The sequence below is a fragment of the Pistacia vera genome, unplaced genomic scaffold, assembly GCF_008641045.1.
Source record: "Pistacia vera cultivar Batoury unplaced genomic scaffold, PisVer_v2 Contig268, whole genome shotgun sequence".
NCBI classification, from domain to species: Eukaryota; Viridiplantae; Streptophyta; class Magnoliopsida; order Sapindales; family Anacardiaceae; genus Pistacia; species Pistacia vera.
Window position 1 is genome coordinate 397602 of NW_022196077.1, and position 21228 is coordinate 418829.

At 33.8% G+C, this 21228-nt stretch overlaps 1 protein-coding gene across 1 annotated transcript; it reads left to right on the plus strand.

Annotated features, from left to right (window-relative positions):
* Positions 1-14255: 14255 nt before the first annotated feature.
* Positions 14256-20212, plus strand: LOC116133305. The gene is made up of 4 exons (XM_031419018.1): positions 14256-14396; positions 14923-14984; positions 15120-15216; positions 19710-20212. The coding sequence occupies exons 1-4, from the start codon at positions 14256-14258 to the stop codon at positions 19764-19766; spliced, it is 357 nt and encodes a 118-aa protein (XP_031274878.1). The 3' UTR covers positions 19767-20212.
* The last annotated feature ends 1016 nt before the right edge of the window (positions 20213-21228 follow it).

Genomic DNA, 21228 nt, shown 5'->3' on the forward strand with positions numbered 1-21228 from the left:
GAAGAGTGAAACCCTAGCCACTCTTACCCATTTGCACGCCACTTTCACCTCCATATTCTCTCAAATTCTTCAATTCTTCTTCAAAGGAAATTCATAGGTTTTGGGTGTTTTTGAGTGGATTTTCAATCTTAAGCTTCTATAGGTAAGATCCTTGCACTAAGAAGTGAATTTTAGTTTTTAAAGTGTTGATTTTGATGGTTTATGCTCATAGGATTTAAGAGGAAGAGAGTTTGATCAAAGGAGATTCTTAAAGGGTTGAATTTGCTCATATCAAAGGTAAGTAAATCCTACCCTAAGTATGATTTAAGTTATGTTGTGTAGAGAACTTTCTTTATGCATATATGTGTGTTATATGTAGAATTGTTGATGGATTTGGTGTTGAATAATGATTAGAACCTATCCATGAGAAGTTGTGTTGGTGTAGTTGTTATTTGATGAATGTTTGGATGAGATTTGGAAGAATTGAAGTGAAAATTTTGAAGTGTGTATTTTGGGCAGATTTGGTGTTAATTATGGAGGAGTTTATTCCAAATTTTTGGTGGCCTAAAATAGAGATAAAACTGTAGCCAAATTAGTGTTGATTTGTGCACATGAATTGTTTGATGAAATGTCAAGGAGAAGTGCATGTATGAGTATGATTATGTGTTACCTTGGGATGTGTTTGTAGATGGTAGAGAAGGACTTGTTTGCATTCCATAATGCATAATTGCATTTAAATATGTGAAGTTAGAAAGAATTATAAGCATGAAACCATCTACATGCATACATATTCATAAGAGCATGAAAATGCCCTAAATTATGTTAAAGAGAAAATAAAAAGAAATGAGAATATTAAAGATATTCAAATCTGAATTTTTCTTAAAGAAATGTAAAAAAAAAGATAAAAAGAAGAGAAGGTTGTTGCGATGGGGAGCCGTGAGTGACATAGTCCCACATGCACGCCGCCTTTAGTGAGCGGCCTTAGAATTCAGAAAGAAGAAATGCACAGTCCGTTAGAAGTGTGTGTGGATGAGGACTGCACCCAGAATTAGAGAATTCACTCACACGGCCAAGGCTCCAAATCCATGCCTCAACCGAGTCCGATCGGCAAGAATAGAAAAGAAAGAAAAAATAGAAACAATAGAAAGAAATAAAGAAATAAAGAAAACAGAATAAGAAAAATAGAAAAGAAAATGCATAATTTATGCATTTGTGCATTTGCATCATGAATATGCATAATACCATGCTCATTATCATGGGTAGTGAAAAATTTAGAAAACAGAGAGCAAAATAGAGAGCAAAACAAAGAAAGAATAGAGAAAGAACAGAGAGAAGAACAGGGAAAGAATAGAGAATAATCGGGAAATGTGATGTAAGGAAAGAAAATTTAGAATTTTAAGCAACGGGGAGAGAGAAGGGTAATATAGTGGGTTTACTTACTGAGCCATTAGTGCTCACTCCGTTGTTTTTAATGTTTTGCAGGTAATAGGTGAGTTGCGGTCGCTCGGAACGTCACGCAGTGGAAGGGTCGGGCTACACTGTCAATTTGCTATTTTTGAGAACATTTTGTAAATATTTGTATATAAAGAAAAATTAAATATGGGCCCATACTTTATTAATCGTATATAAATGTGTATTTTCTTATATATATTTTTAATGAGTTTTAGTGATTATTTTACGAGTATACTAGCTAGAAAGAAAGCATTACAGCTGGTATAAGGCGAGCCTTAACTGAGACTTGGCTTGATGTTCTTTGATTAGGTCTAGCCTAGTGGAGAAGATCTTCGTTTGTTTCTTCATTAAAGACTTCCCTCCGAAATGAACTAATCCCCTCTTCAACTAGGGCCATTGCTTCACACCCGTATGATAGAGAAAACGGGGTTTCTCCTATCGAACTTTTGGCTGCCGTTTTATAAGACCATAAGGTCTCAGCCAATTCCTTAGCCTATCTTCCCTTAAGGGTATCGAGCTCCTTTTTGATGGTGTGCTTGATTACCTTATTCATAGCCTCTACTTGGTCGTTAGCTTGATGTCGATAAACAACGGTGAAACTTTTCCTAATACTGAGCCTTTCATAAAAAGATCTAAAGTCCTCACAATTAAACTATTTCCTATTATCGGTTATTATGGTATAGGGAATTTCGAATCTAAAAATGATGTTTTTGTAGACGAAATCCTTTAGCTTGCTCGATGTGATGGCAGCTAAAAGCTCAGCTTCTGCTCACTTAATGAAGTAGTCCACTGCAACTACTGAGAACTTAATACCTTTTTTTCCTTAAGGGAAACAACCTATTAGATCAATCCCTTAGATTGCAAACGGCCAAGGACTTGTCAAGGTAGTTAACTCTTGGGGTGGAGCTTGTGGAACATTTGCAAATCTCTGGCATTTGTCGCACCTATGCACATAGTCTGCTGCGTCGTCAAAAACTGTTGGCCAATAATAGCCTTGGCAAAGCACCTTGTATGCTAGAGATCTGCCCCTTGCATGGTTCCCACGGATGCCGTCGTGCATTTCTCTCAAAACATAGTCTACGTCCTCATGATCGACACACAGCAAGAGCGGTGAATTGTACCCATGCTTATACAGTTTGTCATTAATGAACATGTATCAAGTTAGCTTTGCTCGGAGTGTCTTGGCTTCACTTCTTCCTTCAGGCACTGTTCCATCTCTCAGGTAAACAATTATTGCATCCATCCAGCTGTATCTCTGCCCTATTACTAAGACTGATTCCTGTGAAGTGAGGATGCTAGGACTTGGGAGAAATTTGACAGGTATTGAATCAGTATTTTCTTGGCTCATTGCCGAAGCTAGGCGAGCTAAAACATCAGCCACTGAATTCTTCTCTCTTGGGATTTGAAGAATAGTGAAAGATTTGAACTGCTCGAGCTCAGATTTCACCTTCCGGAGGTAGGATGCCATTCTTTCCTTTGCTTGATATTCCCCAAAAATTTGATGGACCACGAGTTGAGAGTCGCTGTAGATCTTGATGGACTTTGCCCCAATTTCTTTGGCAAGGCGGATCCCCGCGAGCATTTCTTTGTATTTTGCCTCGTTGTTAGAGGCGACAAACTCGAATCTGATTGCAGCCTTGATCGGGTTCCCTTCAGGATAGCTCATTTGCTACCCCCTTCTCGTTTGATGACCGATCTATATACAGAGTCCACTGCCATAGATTGTCAAGTAAATTCTAAATGAATATGGCATGAAAAGGAAATCTAATTTCGGTAAGACTTGATCTGAATCATACCATGTCTCTAGCTTAGCTGGAAAGGCGTAGCCTAAACTGGGAAGTGCTAATTTGACCCACCTTACCCTCGTCGATTGGGGTTTTCTCCCTAATTTTCTATTTCCTCTACTTTTACAATGAGTTGTGGGCCTCAAACAAAAGAAAAAAGAAAAAAAAAAAATTTATTTACTTTTTATCTGTCTTTGATGGTAGAAATAGAAGGAAATATGGATATTTGGTTTCGAGAAGGCTTGTAATGTTAATGGCATATTTTTTTGCCATTAGTGGTGGTCTACCATGTAGAAGATAGTGGGTGTTGCCGTGTTGGTTGCTGTTGCTGTTGGTTATTGTTTATTCTTTGTTCTATTTCAATTTCTTAATTAAATGAAAAAAAAAGGATAAAATGTAGTTTTCCAAAAAAAAAAAAAAAATTTGATGGAACCATAAATTTTAATTGAAAATAAGGGCTTTTTATTACTTTCACAAAACCTCGAGGGCGTCTAGAATCGCCTCATCTCTTAGGACGTGGGCTGATAAAAACCCAATTAAACTAAGTGGAATATTAAGTTGGGGATGTAAAAAGTAAAAACCTTGAGCAAGGGTGGAGCTCGACCGGGCGGAGCTTGGGTTTATTTTTATGGGCCTTTATAAAACATTTTATGGGGCTATTTAGAGTTTTACAAAACCTTAATGGGTTTTTATTCTCCCTATGAGAGACAAGTAAGACACGCCACATGGTTTCTAAAAAGTATTATAATATATCGTCTTGTTAGGGGGTTTTTTAATACTTCATCAAGGAGTAAATGATAATCTCAAGGGGATGGATAATAATTTTAAGGGGGTAAATGATAAATCCCAAACTGTAATTGCATACTATGGTTTGGGCTTTCCTACCAAACCCAGGCCAGGCCTCCCAAGGCCCGGTCGGGTTTTTCTTACATCCCTGTGACTTAAGGGGAGATATTTGGGAGTTTCTGAAAGTATGGGGAGCAGATGGGACAGCTAAAACCTCAGTGGAGATGCAATAATATGCCAAAATAAAATAATAAAATGGGAAAAGAAAAAAGAAAAAATAAAAAAAGGGTGTATGAAAAGGAGAGGTGGAGAGTCCACAATAATTGGCATCAAATGCTTATGGAGATTCGCACTGTTGCTGAATTCCAAGATCTGGCAACATCAATTATTATTTTAAAAATATAATTAGCTTTTTGTTTGATTGGACGAGAGAAAAAAGAAAAGAAAGAAGAAGCATAAAGTGTTAGCAGAGGAGCAATAGTAGTAAAATAATTTTAGTGTTTTAGTGAGAGAATAAAGTTTACACAGAAGAACCAATTAGAGGTCCGTTGGAAAGAAAGTTGCCCGAAAAGGTAACTCAACAATCAAAATCTTGTTTTTAGGTTAGGTTTCATATGAATGGTGAATGGTTTATGTTGTTGGTTAGATTGAAGTGAGAATTGGGAGAAAATGGCTGCTGAGTCATCAAAGACGACGGGTTTTGGTTTGAATCCACGCACCTGCAATTCAGAGTTGATTCCTAATCCTAATTCAAATCCTATGACTATGGCTTTTGTATGGGTATGGGTATGGGAATGGCATTACTTTGCTTCTTCGTCTGGCTTCATCCCTGGATTACTTCAACCTCCCAATTCTTCTTCTACTTCTACTTTTCTTGATTCCTTCGGCCTCAAACATGATACTGGTTGGCCGTCACTGGTCTATGGATGAGCAGCTTAAATTGGAGGAAGGCCTTCTCAAGTAGGTACTTTTGTTTTGGGATTTGACATATTATAACTGCTTCCATGTATTACTTTCAATTATTCTTTTACGTTTTGGCTTTTTCTGTATGTAGATATTCTGATGAGCCAACATCATGAGGTATGTAAAGATTGCGGCTACTTTGCGTGACAAAACTGTCCGTGATGTTGCATTGAGGTGTAGGTGGATGACTGTAAGTTATTGCTCCTTTTAGTTTCATTCATCATTTCGAAATTTTGAAACGTCTCGGGTATATTGTTGCTTGCCTCATCGTGGAACTGAAATAGTGTCCATTCTTTCAATTACTAAAACAATATGACAAGCAAGTTGTGAAGAGCTGTGAAATCCCCTTTCCTCCATCAACTATTTACTCATCAATTGAATTGGACTTCAACGGTGTTTTGGATTCAATTTATTATTATGTTTTTTTTTTCCACTTTATTTTCAAAATTTTGATGATGAAACAGCGTATTTGTTGGTTGCATTTTATGTTGGGTGATTCTCTTCTTATTTAAGGTCGCTATTTTTTTTTCTTCTATAGTTGTTACTACCTCATGTTATCTTAAGATAAATAAAATGGCAACCATTTTAATGTAGCAGCATTAGATATGCTGTTCTAAAGTTTTTTTTATTTATGATGGCATGGTCTGATTTCTTATGGGATATACTACACAGTAGGTCCTAAACTGCTAAGCATAATTATTTTTTATGGCTTGATATTTTTATTTATTTTTTGGAATGATACTGATGTACTAGGCTTTAATGATTTGGTACTTCAACACTGGCATTGAAACTAGGGGTATACAATTCAAATCCATAGGATTGTTTGAAGTTTAGAATTCTAATCTAAATATGAATTAATTTCATTACTAACCTAGTTCGCAAGATTGATTTTTAACTGGAAACATATTAATTAATCATGCAAAAACTAATCTATGAATTAAAAGTAAAATTGATTACTCACCGTTAATAAAATCCATTTACTGATAACTTTTGTTACGTAAATTGCCTACCTTGAAAACCCTTAAAATATTGAGAACAGTAAAGTTTGAGCCAGGCCACTTTGATTCCTTGTATATGAATCCTGTGAGCTTCTTTTCCAATGCTAATTTTCTTGTTTAAAAGCATGTTTTATTTGTTCCATGTGTTAACTTCTCATTTCTCTTCATAAGGCATTATTGTTTGTAAATGGTATGCAAGGGTTTTCATCTTTGACTTCAAACATGTTGTTCCCATCACAATAATAACTTAACTTTGTCTTGGCTTCAAACATGTAACATTTTGTTGTTTTTATAATACAGATATATTGACCTAGTATATAAATTAAGCTATAACTAACTAAAATTAATTGAATAATGGACTAACAATTAAATTATTAGGGTATAATTATGATATAAAATATGCTTACCACTGTGCTTCGAGTATACTATAATCGATGAATACATATTCAGTTACATTTCATCCTTACCTTATCTGTATGATAATAATAGTGGCCTAGGTTTGCTGGCTTGTCAAGAAGAGTAATGAGTTCTTTTTACTTCTTAATTTTCAAGTTTTGAATGGGAGAGGATAAGTTGTAATGGTTCATACTGAAAGCATAGTAACTTCACTAAAAGTTTAAAGATGATCTGGATTGTTTTGTTAGTAAGAAAATGTAAGTGTTAGAGCTTAAGTTCTATTGTGAGTACGTACTTTTCAGTTTAAAGTTTGAGTCAGGTGGTTATTTAATATGATATTAGAGTCAATGTTACCAAGTGGTCTTGTTTTTGGATCCCTTATTATTAAATTAACTATAGAATTTGTGTTTACTTTTAGTAGTGGTTTTGTTCAGTTCTCGTGCAAGTTCATGTGAAAAAGACCTTAAATACCATTATAGGTTCATACCTATCAACTTAAATTTTTGGGTCAAGTGATCACTTTATAGTGAGAAAAGATTGAAAGGTTAAGAGAATTCTATTGAAAAATTTTGCTGAAACGTGTAATCCCGTTTTTTAAAATTGCTATATTATATAGTACAATTCTGGTAACCGTTTCAGTTGGAAAGCCTTCCAGTTGGATGTGTTGTTGAGACTTGTCACACCTTTTTCTCTCTCTTGTTGCCGACTTGGCAGATCAAAAATACACTTGCTATTTGTAATTGCATGAGGGACAAATGAAATATGGTCCCTGAAATAACTTTATAACTATTACGGAAAAACCTGTCATGTTCTATATGTGCATTATCAGCTTGCTAAGTGTTGCTTCTATGTTTTGACTGACAAAATTGTTATTTTTCATAGTTTTTAGTGGTGAAATTCTCATAAACTTAGCCTCTATGTACTACATGCGTTTACCTCAAGTTAGAGTTAGATATCCTTTTTTTTCTTTTAAATGTAAAAGAGCTCATCACAACCTTTTACGAGAAAGCAAGAAAACCTGAAGAGTAATATTTGGGAAGAAAGTGAATAGCAGGAAGGTATTTTGACTAATAAATTTTCATATGTTGCTTACTATTTATTATCAATTTTTGTGACGATTAGTTGTCTTTTATTTTTAATGATGTTACCAAGTTACCAATTATTTTCTTTTAGTTGAAGCTTTTAGAAATAGTTATGACTGACTTCTAAAGTCGATACCACCAACATTTCAGATTTACACTGTACAAAATATTAATGAACATGATATAGCAGAACTTTTGGTTTGTTTTTGAAATTTTTTGTTAAAAAGAATGATATCTAGGTAAGGGTTATATCTGTGAGTTAAAAACTAGTTGAAAGAAAGCACTATAACGTTAATTGACCCATATTGAGAGTGAAATTTCTGTAACAGCAAATAGAAAGGAGGAGAGTGGATTAGGTTTTCTAGGAATCACTCATTAAAATATTAGGAATTCCTCCTAAAAATTAGATACATCATGCATAAGAATGCGGCATCTCACCAGACATCAACAGTAAAGTTCCCAAGATGTTTCTTCAAAATTTCATTGCAAGAAAAACACTACTTCCATCTTATTGGCTCTGAAAGTACATTTTCTACCAAAGAAGCATTTAAAAAACCCATACCACATTCTAGCAGCGTAAAGATTAGGTTATGCAGTACGACGTAGAATCTGGAATAAACAAAAGAAATGTAAGCTGCTGGTGGAAGAGAAGCTTAAATTTTCCTGTCTTAGGAGGTTACTTAAGGGTGAAGGACTTAGTGGTTATGTAGTTGAAGCTAGAAAAGAATTTTGACTCTGAGATTAAAGAATCCTTCACGATAAGTATCCATTCTGCAAACTGGTTTCTGGGGTTCTTTTTCATTTTGCATCAGATGTCAGCAACCACTGTGTTGGCTTGCTGTCATGTTTAGTTGGCTGTATTCCTGCTCTGCTTCTGTGTTACTTTTACATGTTTGTTCAGGCTTGGGTTTCCAGTGAAAGTATGTATCTGTCACTTTGTTTTATTAAAAGAAATTCACCATTTTAAAAGGGATAGTTGCCATCCCATATTTTGTTCCCTTCCTCCCATCCAACTTTTTGACATTATCTACAATTTTTTTTGCATATAAAACTTGTATCTTTAGTTTCATACTACAGGTGTATTGTGAGAAATATGTTTACTCTTGATATTGGGAGAAATAGCAGTGCTCCTTTATTTTCTGAGCTCTCATCCTACCAGTAAATTAAAATTGGCTGTTAGTGATAAAAATTGTAGCACCGCAGATGGGATTCCCGTTTTAATTTATTTAATCAATTAATGTTTTTAGGATGTAATGTTGATTGAAGAACCAGTATTCTAAAGATCATGCTTCTTCAGGATAAGCTGGTGGAATTGAACTCAAAGACGAATATACCTTTAGCTCATTCACAGAACATGGGTTCCTATCCTCTCTTAATGCACCATATGGGCCAGAATGGACCTTTTCCTTTCGAAGGTTAGTATGTTATACATTCAAATTGGAGACATGTCCGTTTCCAAGTTATTGTTGATTAAATCATGAAATAAATAAACACATGTATATATTTCTTGTTTTTCATGCTCTCAAGGTTTTTGGTTATGAAAACTGGTATCCTAATCTATGCAGTTAGCGTGCAATATTAGTATAGATAAGATAAATTTATTTATTTTTTATTATTATTATTATTTGCCTTTCTGCTGATTTTCTTCTACTTCTTTTTTGCCTGTTATTTTTCTTTTAAAGGACTGTTATTTTTTTTTTTTGAGATAAAAATGAAATACAAAATGATAGTCATTACATTTACAGAGGAATTTCTTTTTGCAAGAATGAAGTGCAATGCTTCAAACAACTCTAGTTGTCGAGATTATTTGTTTCATATCATACCATACTAGTTTTTTAAGTTTCAATGTATGATTGTAGGACTTCTTGAAATCAATTTTGATAACCATTCCTTCAATCTTTTTCTTTCTACAATTTTCAACAAGTTCATTGGCAATCAAAATAGCATAAAAGATCTGTCTTTCCTTGATAAAATCTGATTTGGCAGTAGGGATGGGGTCATTCGAACATCTTTCTATCTTAGGGAAAGGACTTTGGCTATTATCTTGTACAAGCTTGCCACAAGACCAATGGGCCTAAATCAGCTATATTAACATATTCTTTTTTCTTTGGGATGAGGGAGATAAACGTTTAGGTAGTGTTTGTAATTATCACAATTTTATCATTAAATTTATTAAATAATTTCGCCACATCATCATTAATAGAATCCCACAGCTTTGATAGACAGCTAGAGAGAACCTATCCAATCCCAGAGCCTTATCTGGAAAGCAATGAAAGTTGACCTATTTAACTTCTTCACATTTTCTCTATGAACAACTGGTCTGTGTCTCCCTTGTGGTTTCCCATGAAAGCGCATATTCAGTTTTCTAACAATTCCTCAGGAAGCATTGATGATTGCTTCTCAATATGCCTATATGCCTGGATAACAATTCCTTCACTGATCTCTGGTTTATGAGTCAAATTTTAAATTTTCCTCTCAATCTTATGGAGCAGCCTTATATTGTTGTTAAATTTTTTATGCACAATTGACCTTTGCTTTTATCTACACACATTTTCTGCTCTGATGATTAATTCCTCCAATCTGCTACTAGCTTTTGCTTCTCTCCATGCACAATGCATGTTCCACTTGATCTAGCAACCCATCCTTTTTCATGATTATCAATTTTTTGATTCTTTTCTCCAATGTCAATTTTTTCCTGCTTCACAGCCCCATGGATGGCTTTGTTCCACCACTTAAGTTTATTTTTAATGTTGCCAGCTTCATCAAACTTGTGCCCTCAAAACCTATGTGCTGCTCATTGTTCCGCCATTCTTCAACACTACTTTTTAACTACTGAGGTTGCAGCCACGTTTTCAAATTTAGAAGGCACAGGGCCCATTCCACAGCACTAGTATCTAGGATAACAGGGTAGTCGTCTGACATTCTTTTAGGCAAAACTTTCTGTGTAAAACATTAACCCTCTTCTTCTTACTTTGGTGAAAAAAAAAATCTATAAGTCTAAAATTATAATTTTGAGTGATATTGATCTTCTTTTGGGTCAGTAAACTCTAAGGATGCTTTTTGAATCTACTACATTGATTTGAACTCGGTTTTCATATTCAACATTGGACCTTAATTAGTTTTGGCAGTTTCAGTTTCAAATCAAAGATATTTGAATACAGATCAGTAATGGGTCAGTTAAAATTCTATAAATTGGATTTCTTTGAAAGTAACCCAATTTATATATAATTTGAACTTCATAACTCAAATCACATTCGCACTTGTTGTTTTATCGGGTATAGGCTGAAAATAGACAATTTTATTGGAACCCCGAGGGTTGAACTATGTCAGTGTTAAAAAACCTTTGATTTTCAACTAAGAGGTAAAGGGTTCAAATTCCCTTGGAGCAATATATCTGGGATAAACTATCCTACTAATTTTCTGGCTACCAAGTTTGTAGGTTTTGGAAGTAGCCCACAGTGTAGAACTCGATGAACATGTAAGAAAGATTAAGGGATCTTCTAGAATATATATAAAAATAAAAGACAATTTTATGGGGAGGTTAAAGTTAGTAAAAAGAAATCTCTGCTATATTAATTTGATTTTTCTGTATATATATATATATATATATTTTGGAATTATGTTTGGAAAGGGACGTGAAAACTTTTGAAGATATTGGTTAAGAGGTTTCGCTTTTTCTGGGAAAAAGTGAAAATTTGGGCTCCTCTTTCAGGGTTTATAACTTTGGAATCTAAGGAAGTCTCATTCTTCTTTATTAATCCAAATTGGGAGGTTCAATACTTGTTTGGCTTTTTCAAATTTTTAGCTAGGGTTCTATTAGTTGTAGATTGTGAGTTGACTTTTCTTTATGTACTTTTTGAGATCCTTTATGGGTTTTAGGATAACTTTTTTTTTTTTTTTCTTTTTTTTTTATGTACTATATTTTTCTTAATACATATTTTTTCTTGTTTAATAGAAAATATAAATAAATAAAATAATTTTTTTTAAATATCATACTTATTCTTCTCTCTTTATCGCACATTTGAAAGCGTAATGCTCTTGTTCTGTCTCATTGCGAGAGCTCTCCTTGTTTAATAGATAGTTTCTCTCATTTTTTCTTCAAATCAAACTGTCTTCTTCCTTCTGTTTCTCTATCACTCCCTCTAAGAATAATGAAGAGAATATAGTTGCTTTTTCTTTTTCTTCTTTTTTTCTCTTATTAATCATGACATGTATTTTTGAAATAATACTCTTGAAAGAACCCGCAAAGCTTACCTTAAAAAAGAAAGGCAAAAGTTTGTATATGAAATGGTTGAGAGAGAACTTCTGATTTACTTGTGTTCACAGGATTTTTTGTCCTATGGATTCATTTGATTAATAGAAAAAATATATTTTATCATTTCTAAAATTTTCAAGGAGCTTGACAATTAATCATAATATAAAAATTATGGTTCATCTGCCGTGGATTTATCTCTTTTTGATACAAATATTTTGAACTTCTTTACTTCTCTTTCCATCTTCCATTTATACCATGCAAACAATTCAAAATTTAAATTTGAATTGTTAATGAATTCTAAAAACACCTCTTGCCCAAGCCTAGCAATGGCTTGTCACATTTTCAAGTTCTCTGTTATCTCATTGGATTGAAGATCTGCAATGTAATTATTATGAGCTACAAGGTTTTGAATGCATATCGAAATCAAAATTTTATATCAAGTCCCTTCACAAACAAACTTCAATGCAACTTTAATCACATAATTACTAGGCCCAGTGTCAACTAAGAAACCACATTAATTGATTACCAGAAATTATTATCGTTTTCTTTTTAGTTATTTATATTATGTAACATGTCTTGGTCATTTAAGTTGTATGTTGTTTTTTTTTTGGGTATTACAGTTGTGATAGAATTATTATTTAAAGAGATGAATGGAAAAGAAAGCTAAATGTGATTTTATCTATTAGCAACATTTGAATGTAGACACTGGTTATCTCAAAATAAATTAATCCTTTAATTTTTTTTTTTTTTTTTTTTCAATTCATCTGTTTTAATCTCTTCCAACTCAGGCGTTAACCAGTTGTTTCATTCTAAATTCATCTGTTTTTATATCTTACAAGTCAAACATATCATTGGTTATAGGAGGGACAATGTTGCATGCTTAATTAACGGCAAACTAAATCTCACTTTATTTAATTGCAAGAAGTTATTCACAAGGTACTTCATAATTATTTATCTGATGTTACTTGTTATACTTGCTTGGAAAATATTTAATTCTACATAGTTTTTTAGTGCTAATACAGTTGTATTGACATTATTATTAACTCTAAAGGTTGGACATAGTGATAAAAGCATTTGGTCTCAACTTAGAGGTCTTGGGTTCTAATCACCTTGAAGCCACATACTTTGGTTATCATATTTCATAAATTTCTTAGTTACCAGGGTGGTAGGGTCTGGAGGTACCCCTAGTTTAGATCTCAGTCAACATGTAGGGAACGTGGAGGGCTTTTTTGGGTTTAAAAAAAAAATCCGTGTTGAAAGAGATGAATGGAAAAGAGTAATTCAGTGGGATTTTATTTGTTGTCAGCCTCATGTCTGGATTGTGGTTTTCTCAAATTAACCAATTCTTTCTTTCTAAATTCATTTGTCTTACCCATTACAACCCAAACATTAACCCATCGTTTTTTTTTTCCTCTCTCAAAATTCATCCGTTTTTGTCTCTTACAACCCCAGCATAAAATACTCAACTGCATTGTGAAGAATTTTTTTTTATTTTTTTATTTTAAGAACAAATGAAGTGAATGTTGTTATTGGAAAGGAAGCTGACAAGACCTCACGAGTGAGGATGGGTGGAAGAGGAAAACAAAGTCTTCAAGGTCTTTTTATTTATATGGCTGGAGTAGGGAGCCTTTAAGGCTTTTGATGCTAGCTGCAATCACTTCCTTTTTTTTTATTATATACTGATAAAATAAATGTCACATTCCACGTCTAGATACTAGCTGAGTCAAGGGAGTCCAGATTTGAGAATTCTTCTATCATTCTATGCTTAAATCTTCTTGGTAGAACCTCAAGTTTCTGTTTAAACTGTTGTGCAATGTCTTTAGGTTGTAATGGAAAAGCAATGTAAATAATGTTCAAACGGTTAAATGGTTTGAGGAAATCAGAAGTACTAGGTAGCAAACTAAAGCCACAGGAGGTTTTCCTTTTTGTAGATGTCAGTGTACAGTCAATTTCTTTAATTTAGGAATTTTACCTTATCTATTGAAAACGCACAACCGGATGGCCTAAATTTGGGTTAGCTGTGGGGTAGGATTGAAAACTTCATGTATTCAAAAAGCTGAAACGATAGTGGATTAGATTTCAGTTCCATAATATTCCGGCTAAAGGAAATGTAATTAGTGATATATATCCGTATATATGGTGATTGGTCAGGGTTTTAGATGAAATGAAATTAGTCTCAGTAAACCATGAAGTTCCCAACCAGTTCGAACTGACTGTTAACGCTTTGGTTCGATGAAGAAAAAATTCAATTGACTTTTCGGAGGATCTTTCCTTCTAAAAAATTTTCTACTCTATATTATGTAATCACATTCTAAACAATGCCTAGGTTTATGTAAAGAACATGATTAACGGTACCTATGGTGGTGGTAGAGTTGGGCAGTGGATTGATGTTGTTGTGTTCATTATTTACATTTCCTTTTTTTTTTTTTTTTGTGTTTTTGGGGGGGGGGGGGGGGGGGGGGGGGAATTATTTTTCATAATGCATTTTATGTTATCTCGTTTTTACTGTTTAAAGTTTTATTTCTTGACTGTCCGCTTATGTAGTTATTTATTTTTCTAAATGTTGATTGTACGTGTACAACTTTTATTTATTTACTTGTTTATTTTTGTAGTCCTGGGAATAAGTGGCGCAACTAGGCATCTCTTGGAACAGAATTCTCAAGCTTTTAGTCAAATCACAGGCAACCTTTCTAGATTTAAGGTGAATGGCTCATTCTTTAGTTCTTACTGATTCTTTGACAGATAATCTGCAAATAGCTTTCTTCCAATAATTAATGTTAGGGTTTGAAATAATAATTTTATGTCGTTGGCTCATTCACCATTATTAGCTTAAATCATGCTGACTGCAATATACTATTCAGCCAATAAGCATTTTATGATGAACATTGCTGGAACATCATCTACTATTTTGAAGCCTCCCTTCTTCTTTTAAACCAAGTATGGTGTGATAAAGCAGATATATCTGTCATTAAAGTACTGAGAGTACTTTAATTTTGTGTGAAGTTATAGTAGATGTAACTTTGAAAAGGGGAATTGATGGGTTCATCTGGGACACGGGTGTGCTCAGGAGATGGGAGGCTATCCTTCAAATTTTAACATTTTGCATTACATTTTGTGCATATTTATTTCGGAACATATATTGATTCATGCAATATTAAGTGCTTGCTTCTCTCTGTATTTCTTGTTCTTTATTCGCAAAAGTAAATTGTTGATAATGTTTCAAACAGTTACAGGATAACGTAGAACTTTTCTGTCACACGAGGAACAATATTATTGCCATCCTAAATGAGTATGTTGACACTTTTATAGAATCTTCAATTTGTGATTGAAGCCATTTGTTCCCATTTTGGTTTGTGATTAAGTGTCGTATTTTTTTTTTTTTGGGTTTGTGAAAATGTTTTTTTTTTTTTCCTGATACTTGCAGCATGAGAGACATGCCTGGCATAATGAGCCAGATGCCACCTTTGCCTGTATCCATTAATGGCGATCTTGCTAATAGTATATTGCCTCATACAACTCAGGTGAGCTTTCAGGCTATGTAATTCTGTTTGTATATTGCTTGGGGATCACCCTGGTTTGCCACCCCTTCCCCAACGCACATGCGCACATCCACACAAACACAAAGAAAACCCAAATAATTAGTTCACTGCTGAGATATTTAGGAGACTACTACAATGTCCTAAATTTTCTGCTGTTAGAATTTCATTTCATTAGTCAATTCTTATTATATAATTAGCTTAACTTAGCAAGAGAGAGAGTTTTGTAATTAGAATTTGATTAGATCTTATTTATTTCCTCTTTGAATGATTGTTTTTGATTACTTCTTAACTGTCATTAATGTCTTTCTGCCAATTATTTTCACTATATGATTGTTTTGCTCTTCTTTGAATAAGTTACTTCTTAACGATGTCTGTTTTCAAATTTTTTTATTTTATTTTTTTTGTATTTGTCAGTTAGTTTTGACATGATTTGTTGTTTGTGAAATATTTTATATTACTAGTATTTCATTTGATATATTTATGTATAATCTGCATGAGAGTGGTAATAGTGATTTTATACCCTTACATCTCTTAAGTTTCTTTATCCTTCATTCACATATATCTAATTATAATAAGATTAAGAGAATGGTATTCACTATGATTAGATTTTATTTTGAAAGGGATGCTAGAATACTTATATGTATATATATTCATATGCATATACACGCACACATACACATTATATGATAAAGTATAATAAAATTTACAACTTTGAAACCTTCTCCTCCACTGGAACAGTACCCTTCAACATTACACTTTATCTCAAAATAAAGCTGTCATCCAAAAATCATAATTTTTTTTAAGTTGGCTTACAATTAGAGAGGCTATAAATGTTGATTTTCATGCTAGGATAATTTGCTTTCCCCATATAATGGAAATAACAACATTGGGGATTTATGAAAATGTGGATTAAAGCCAATGTCCGCTAATATGAGATTTTCTGAAGAAAACAAGGGCAGAAAGGGTTGGTTCTTCATAGTGGGAACTTGCAATGAACAGAGTTAGTATTATCAGGAATGCTGCAGTTATCAAAACTCAGCTTGTTTGTGCTTTCCAGATGAAGTAAATAACAAATGGACAAGGGATGTTCCAAAAATTAGATATCTAAGTTGAAAAGTGTTTAGAGAAGACTGATTGCCTGAAATTTTACAAGGACCTAGATAAGGGCAAAGAGGTTTAAAGCAGATTGGCTACCCACTACCAAATGTTTTGAGTAAAGGAACTGCTCACAAAGTACCGATCAATTGTCTCTGAAGTATGCAGATGATCTCAAAGGAGACAAATTGAAATCCTAGTGACTCCATAAAACCGCGCTGATCATTAGGACTTTTAATTTTTGAAAATGTGCCAAGCCAAGAACACAATTTCGGAGGGACATTACTGTTCCAAGTAATTTTGGACCAAGGAACTTCAGATGCTTGACGAAAAGCATCTATATTTGCTATCGAAATCATTTTTTTTTTTTAACCATGATAGAAGTAAGATCCATATGCATAGCATCCCTTGCAAGCTGAAAGACTTCATGGGATATGACAGAGCAGATTTCTAATAATATAGTGAATTTTGGAAATAAATGAATAGCAATCATATCATTTGAATGATTGGTTTGTCCAGCCATTTACTAGACCAGAAAAAGGTATCATCTCCATTACTAATTACCCATCTGATACTCAAGTAAGGCAGACAAAACCATTTCATTACTTGGTCATAAGGAAGATTTCCTGTGGGCTGCAGGAGGACCAGAACAAGGAAGCTGAACCTGCATTTAAGAGACTGCCTCCAAGGAGACATGTTAACATTAGATTTCAGTAAAACATCAGCAAAGCTTCCTTTTAAAGATAAATCAAATTTAAGGACTGATGCGTCCTCAGGAAGACAAACTTTACTGTGAGCAACCGAAACAAGTTGTTTAGAAAGTTGATCCCGAGTCAACAAAACGTTCTGATTCCTTTCATCATGCATATCGGAAGATTGATTGGTCAATGATAAATATAAAAGCTACTGACTGAATCAGCTGGGCTTCAACCCGCCATAGAGAGCCATTTTACTGCTATTAATCTGAAGGTTTGAAGATTAAGTCTTCTAGGAAGTCTTCTAGGAGATCTTCTCAAGACGGGAATCCCTAAAAATGTGAGCGAATTCCTTGAATGCATGCCAAGAAGAAAGTAACTTCTGTGTTTATTGATCACCTGCGCCAATGATTTTAAGAGAGTAACAAAAGAAACTACAGCTGGTTTTTAAGAGTACAAGTAGCCTCTGCAAAACACACAAATATTATCAGCATACAAAATTGGAAAGAGGAATATAACGCTGAGGTGAGTAGATGGGTTTGATTTGACCATCGTCAAGCATCTTGGTACAACTTCAGCTTAGGGTTTCCTCAGTAATGTAAAATAAAACTGGAGAAAAAGGATCCACTTGAACATGGTTTAGAGTCATGAACTTGTGGAGGCCAAATATATTAAATACGGCAAGTTGGAAGAGGAGTGGGTAATATAAAAATATAATTTAAAATTTTTCCCCTGCCCTTGATGAAAATCCTTGGCCAACTGAAAAATCCCTTCGGAGTTCCTTCTATTTGGCAGACTTGAGAAAATTTCTAACCTATTGAACAAGAAAAGAGCATTTATACCACTAGTGGGAAAGAATAAGTCCAGTCAATGGTTACCAGAAGCTTTAGCATACCAAATATAAGGTTTAAGTTACCTCCCTGGATTTTGTATTGAGCATTTGAATATTCTTAGACCATGGGCATGCAATCTGTAATGGACCTGTTTCTAAAAAGTTGCCTAATAAGGAGTGATTTTACATGCAATCACACATTCTATTAGCCAAAATTGGGATTTTTTTAGTAGGAAGTTGACTAGTGCAACTAACAGATATGGTGTGATAGAATTCACATTAGAACTCTTAAGAATAAGCACTTAAAAATTAAAGTTCATGCTTGGATAGTCCATCATTAAAAAATAAAAAAAAAAATTGTTTGATGCAAGAATGCTCATTAACTCCCACGATATCTGAACAAAACTGAAAAAGAGTGTCTGGTCTTGTAGTGCTTTCAAAATCAATATAGAAGTCAAGTTTTGTTTTGCCCATCATGGATGGCTGTCAGACTGTTATTGTCCTGGAGTTGGAATTGCCTATTCCCTGAATATTCCGATAAATAACTCTCATTGTGAGGTTTGCGTGGACAGGCCAACAGATAAGGATCAACTCATTAGAATTTGTTCTCTTTTTGGACGTGACCCAGATATGATAACATCAGACCCATTGTTATTAAGATCGGAATTTTGGACAGTTTCGAATACATCCTTGATTTCTGGAAATACCTTTAGAATCTTAGGATGCCAGTGTTCAATACTCAGGGCATAGATGCTAATCCAAACCTATCAAACAGATTGTCTTTGAGGTGAAGGGTCAAACTTAGGTTGGATGAAAGATTACTGAACTGAGGTTGCAAGAAACATCCCCTCCCCAACCCCAGACTTTCCTTTCCTCTTATCTTACTCGCTATTGAAATGGATGTGACAAAACCTTGTCCAGAAGGATCGAGATACCATGCATTCTGTGGCCTTCATTGTTGAGCAAATAATTTTAGGCTTAGATCCTTTAAAAAGCAATGGTCTTCCAATAAGATTCGTCTTAAATGATTCATGTTGCTTCTTGGTTTAGGCTCTGTTGCATCTGCAGCAAGGGAGTTAAATTTAACGGCTATGAATTATGACAATTAGTTTGTTTTGTGTTAACAAGGCAGCAGGTTCAGAGTTTAATATCTTAGGGTTTTTAGTGGCTATTTCATCCAAGATAGTAGCTGCCATTTGAAAGCAAGGAAGGGAACTGATTAAATGAGGAAAATGAGGGAAATAGAAAAACCCTAGTTCAACATTCTTCTAACTGATATTGTAATAATCAATTTAGGGCTATACTTCCACATGAATTGTTGGAATGTACTCGGTGTCAATCAAAATCTTTCTGGCTATCTCAATTTATAATTTTTCTCTAAACTGCAAGATTTTTTTTATTATTGGTCAAACTAATATTTTCATTTAACTTTTAACTGTGTCATTTTTACATTTTGTAGTTCTTCTGACCTAATCTTCTTTGGGAATTTTGCTACATTCGTACTACCATTTGTTTGATACTTTCTCAATCATTTCTATTATTTATGAACTAAACTTGGCCTGAGAACTTTTTGCATGTGGAATACCCTACTATGTATTTTGTGAATCTGGTTGCAATTATTCATCTAGACATTGGATGAAATGCATTTAGGTAAGATGAATGATAATTGTTATAAGCTATTTTCTTTGAAAAAGGAATAAAAGAATAAAAAAAAATAGATTTTTTTCATCATACACCAGTTGACAAGTATAGAGTCATAATGAATAGATTGTCTAATAACTGCCCTGATAAATTGAAATTGTAATATTACAAATTGCTTGTGGGAACTAATTTTACATTTGTGTTCATTTCAGTCAATGATTCTTGGCTCGCCAATGGGGATCCAACTGAAGCAGGAACCAAGATGCTGATGGATAATTGTTGAGGTTGATATAACTGGTCTGTAAGTACAAAAAAATTTCTACTGTAAATGTGTAAGAAGCTGGTAGGAGGCTGTTCTTCCCTTGTTGTACACATATTTAGTTACATATTTGGTGCCATAATGGAAAAGATCCCCATTTTTGGAAACCTGAAATGTTTAGCAATCCAGATGTGAGATCGAAGCACCATATAGTAATAACACCAACTTTCTATCATCTGCTGGCTGCAGCTACAAAATCTCTAACCAGATTAAGCTGAATTTTGAGTTAAAAGCTCCATGTGTACAAAATCAATTCAGTGGTCCTGATCTGCCACTACTACATGTATGCTATTGTGTCAGTTTTCCAAACCCCTTTAACATACCATATTAGACCAATACGAATGTTTGATTATTTTCTTTTATGTTATTATCATGATTGGTGGGGCTATTAAATGATGTGACTTTCTTATATAGTCAATTAAAGATTATATTATTTATCAATTTACATTTGAAAACTTCATTATCAGGGAAGCCCTTGGATCCAAGTAAGGTTGTAGGATACTATCAATTAGCCTGCAGCAAAAAGTAGCTCTAAAAAATAAAATATCAAATAAACAAGGAGACAAGAATGCCGATCAAACTAAGAATTGATCCATTGTTGTTTTGCTTGTGCTTGGACAAAAAATCTATAGCTTTCTTGTGAATTTATCATACGTATGATTGTGTTTTCTAGAATGATTTAACTTCTTATTAATAGACCATAGTTGAGTGCTCATACGATGTGTTCTAAAATGATTTGTAACATGACATTTCTAGGCTCAATTTTGAAATCATTGACAGGAAAAGAACCTGGTTGTAATTGTCGAAGGTGCTGAAATTGCTTGCAAAGGTCTTTGTAGCGCTTTAAAAAAATCTCAAAAGATCAAAGAGTGTTGTGTGTTGTTACCTGACTAGTATATTATATCCACTCGCCTCCATCTGCATTTGATTCGCATCCGAGTTGCTGTTTTTGTTTTAGTTTAGTACGTCTTGTCGCATCGTTGTCATTGTCTAAAGTCCTCCAGAGCTTCGACAAATGCTTTGTTTTTCTGAAATTTTGCTTTGCTCAATTGCTATACTACATTATTTTCTTGCTAAAAACTGCCAAATTGTTTTAGACATGCTGCATTTTCTAAAATATTGATGGATTTGTGATAAGTATGACCTGTTTTCTAAAATATTTCACTTCATAGACATCTTTCGCAGCCCTATCTTCTTAGATAACTCAAAAGTTGAGTAGCAACATTCTACTTTTATGGAAAAAGATCATTGCATGCCGTTGTTTTACATATATTTTTTATGTTGTTTCACTGTCTTGTGTTTGGGATTATTTGTAAAGTTTTATTTTTTTTTCAGCTTTAATTTTTTATGAACTTTCAATTTAATTATCTAGAATTATATTTTAGGAATAGTGATGGTGGGGGTATATAGTA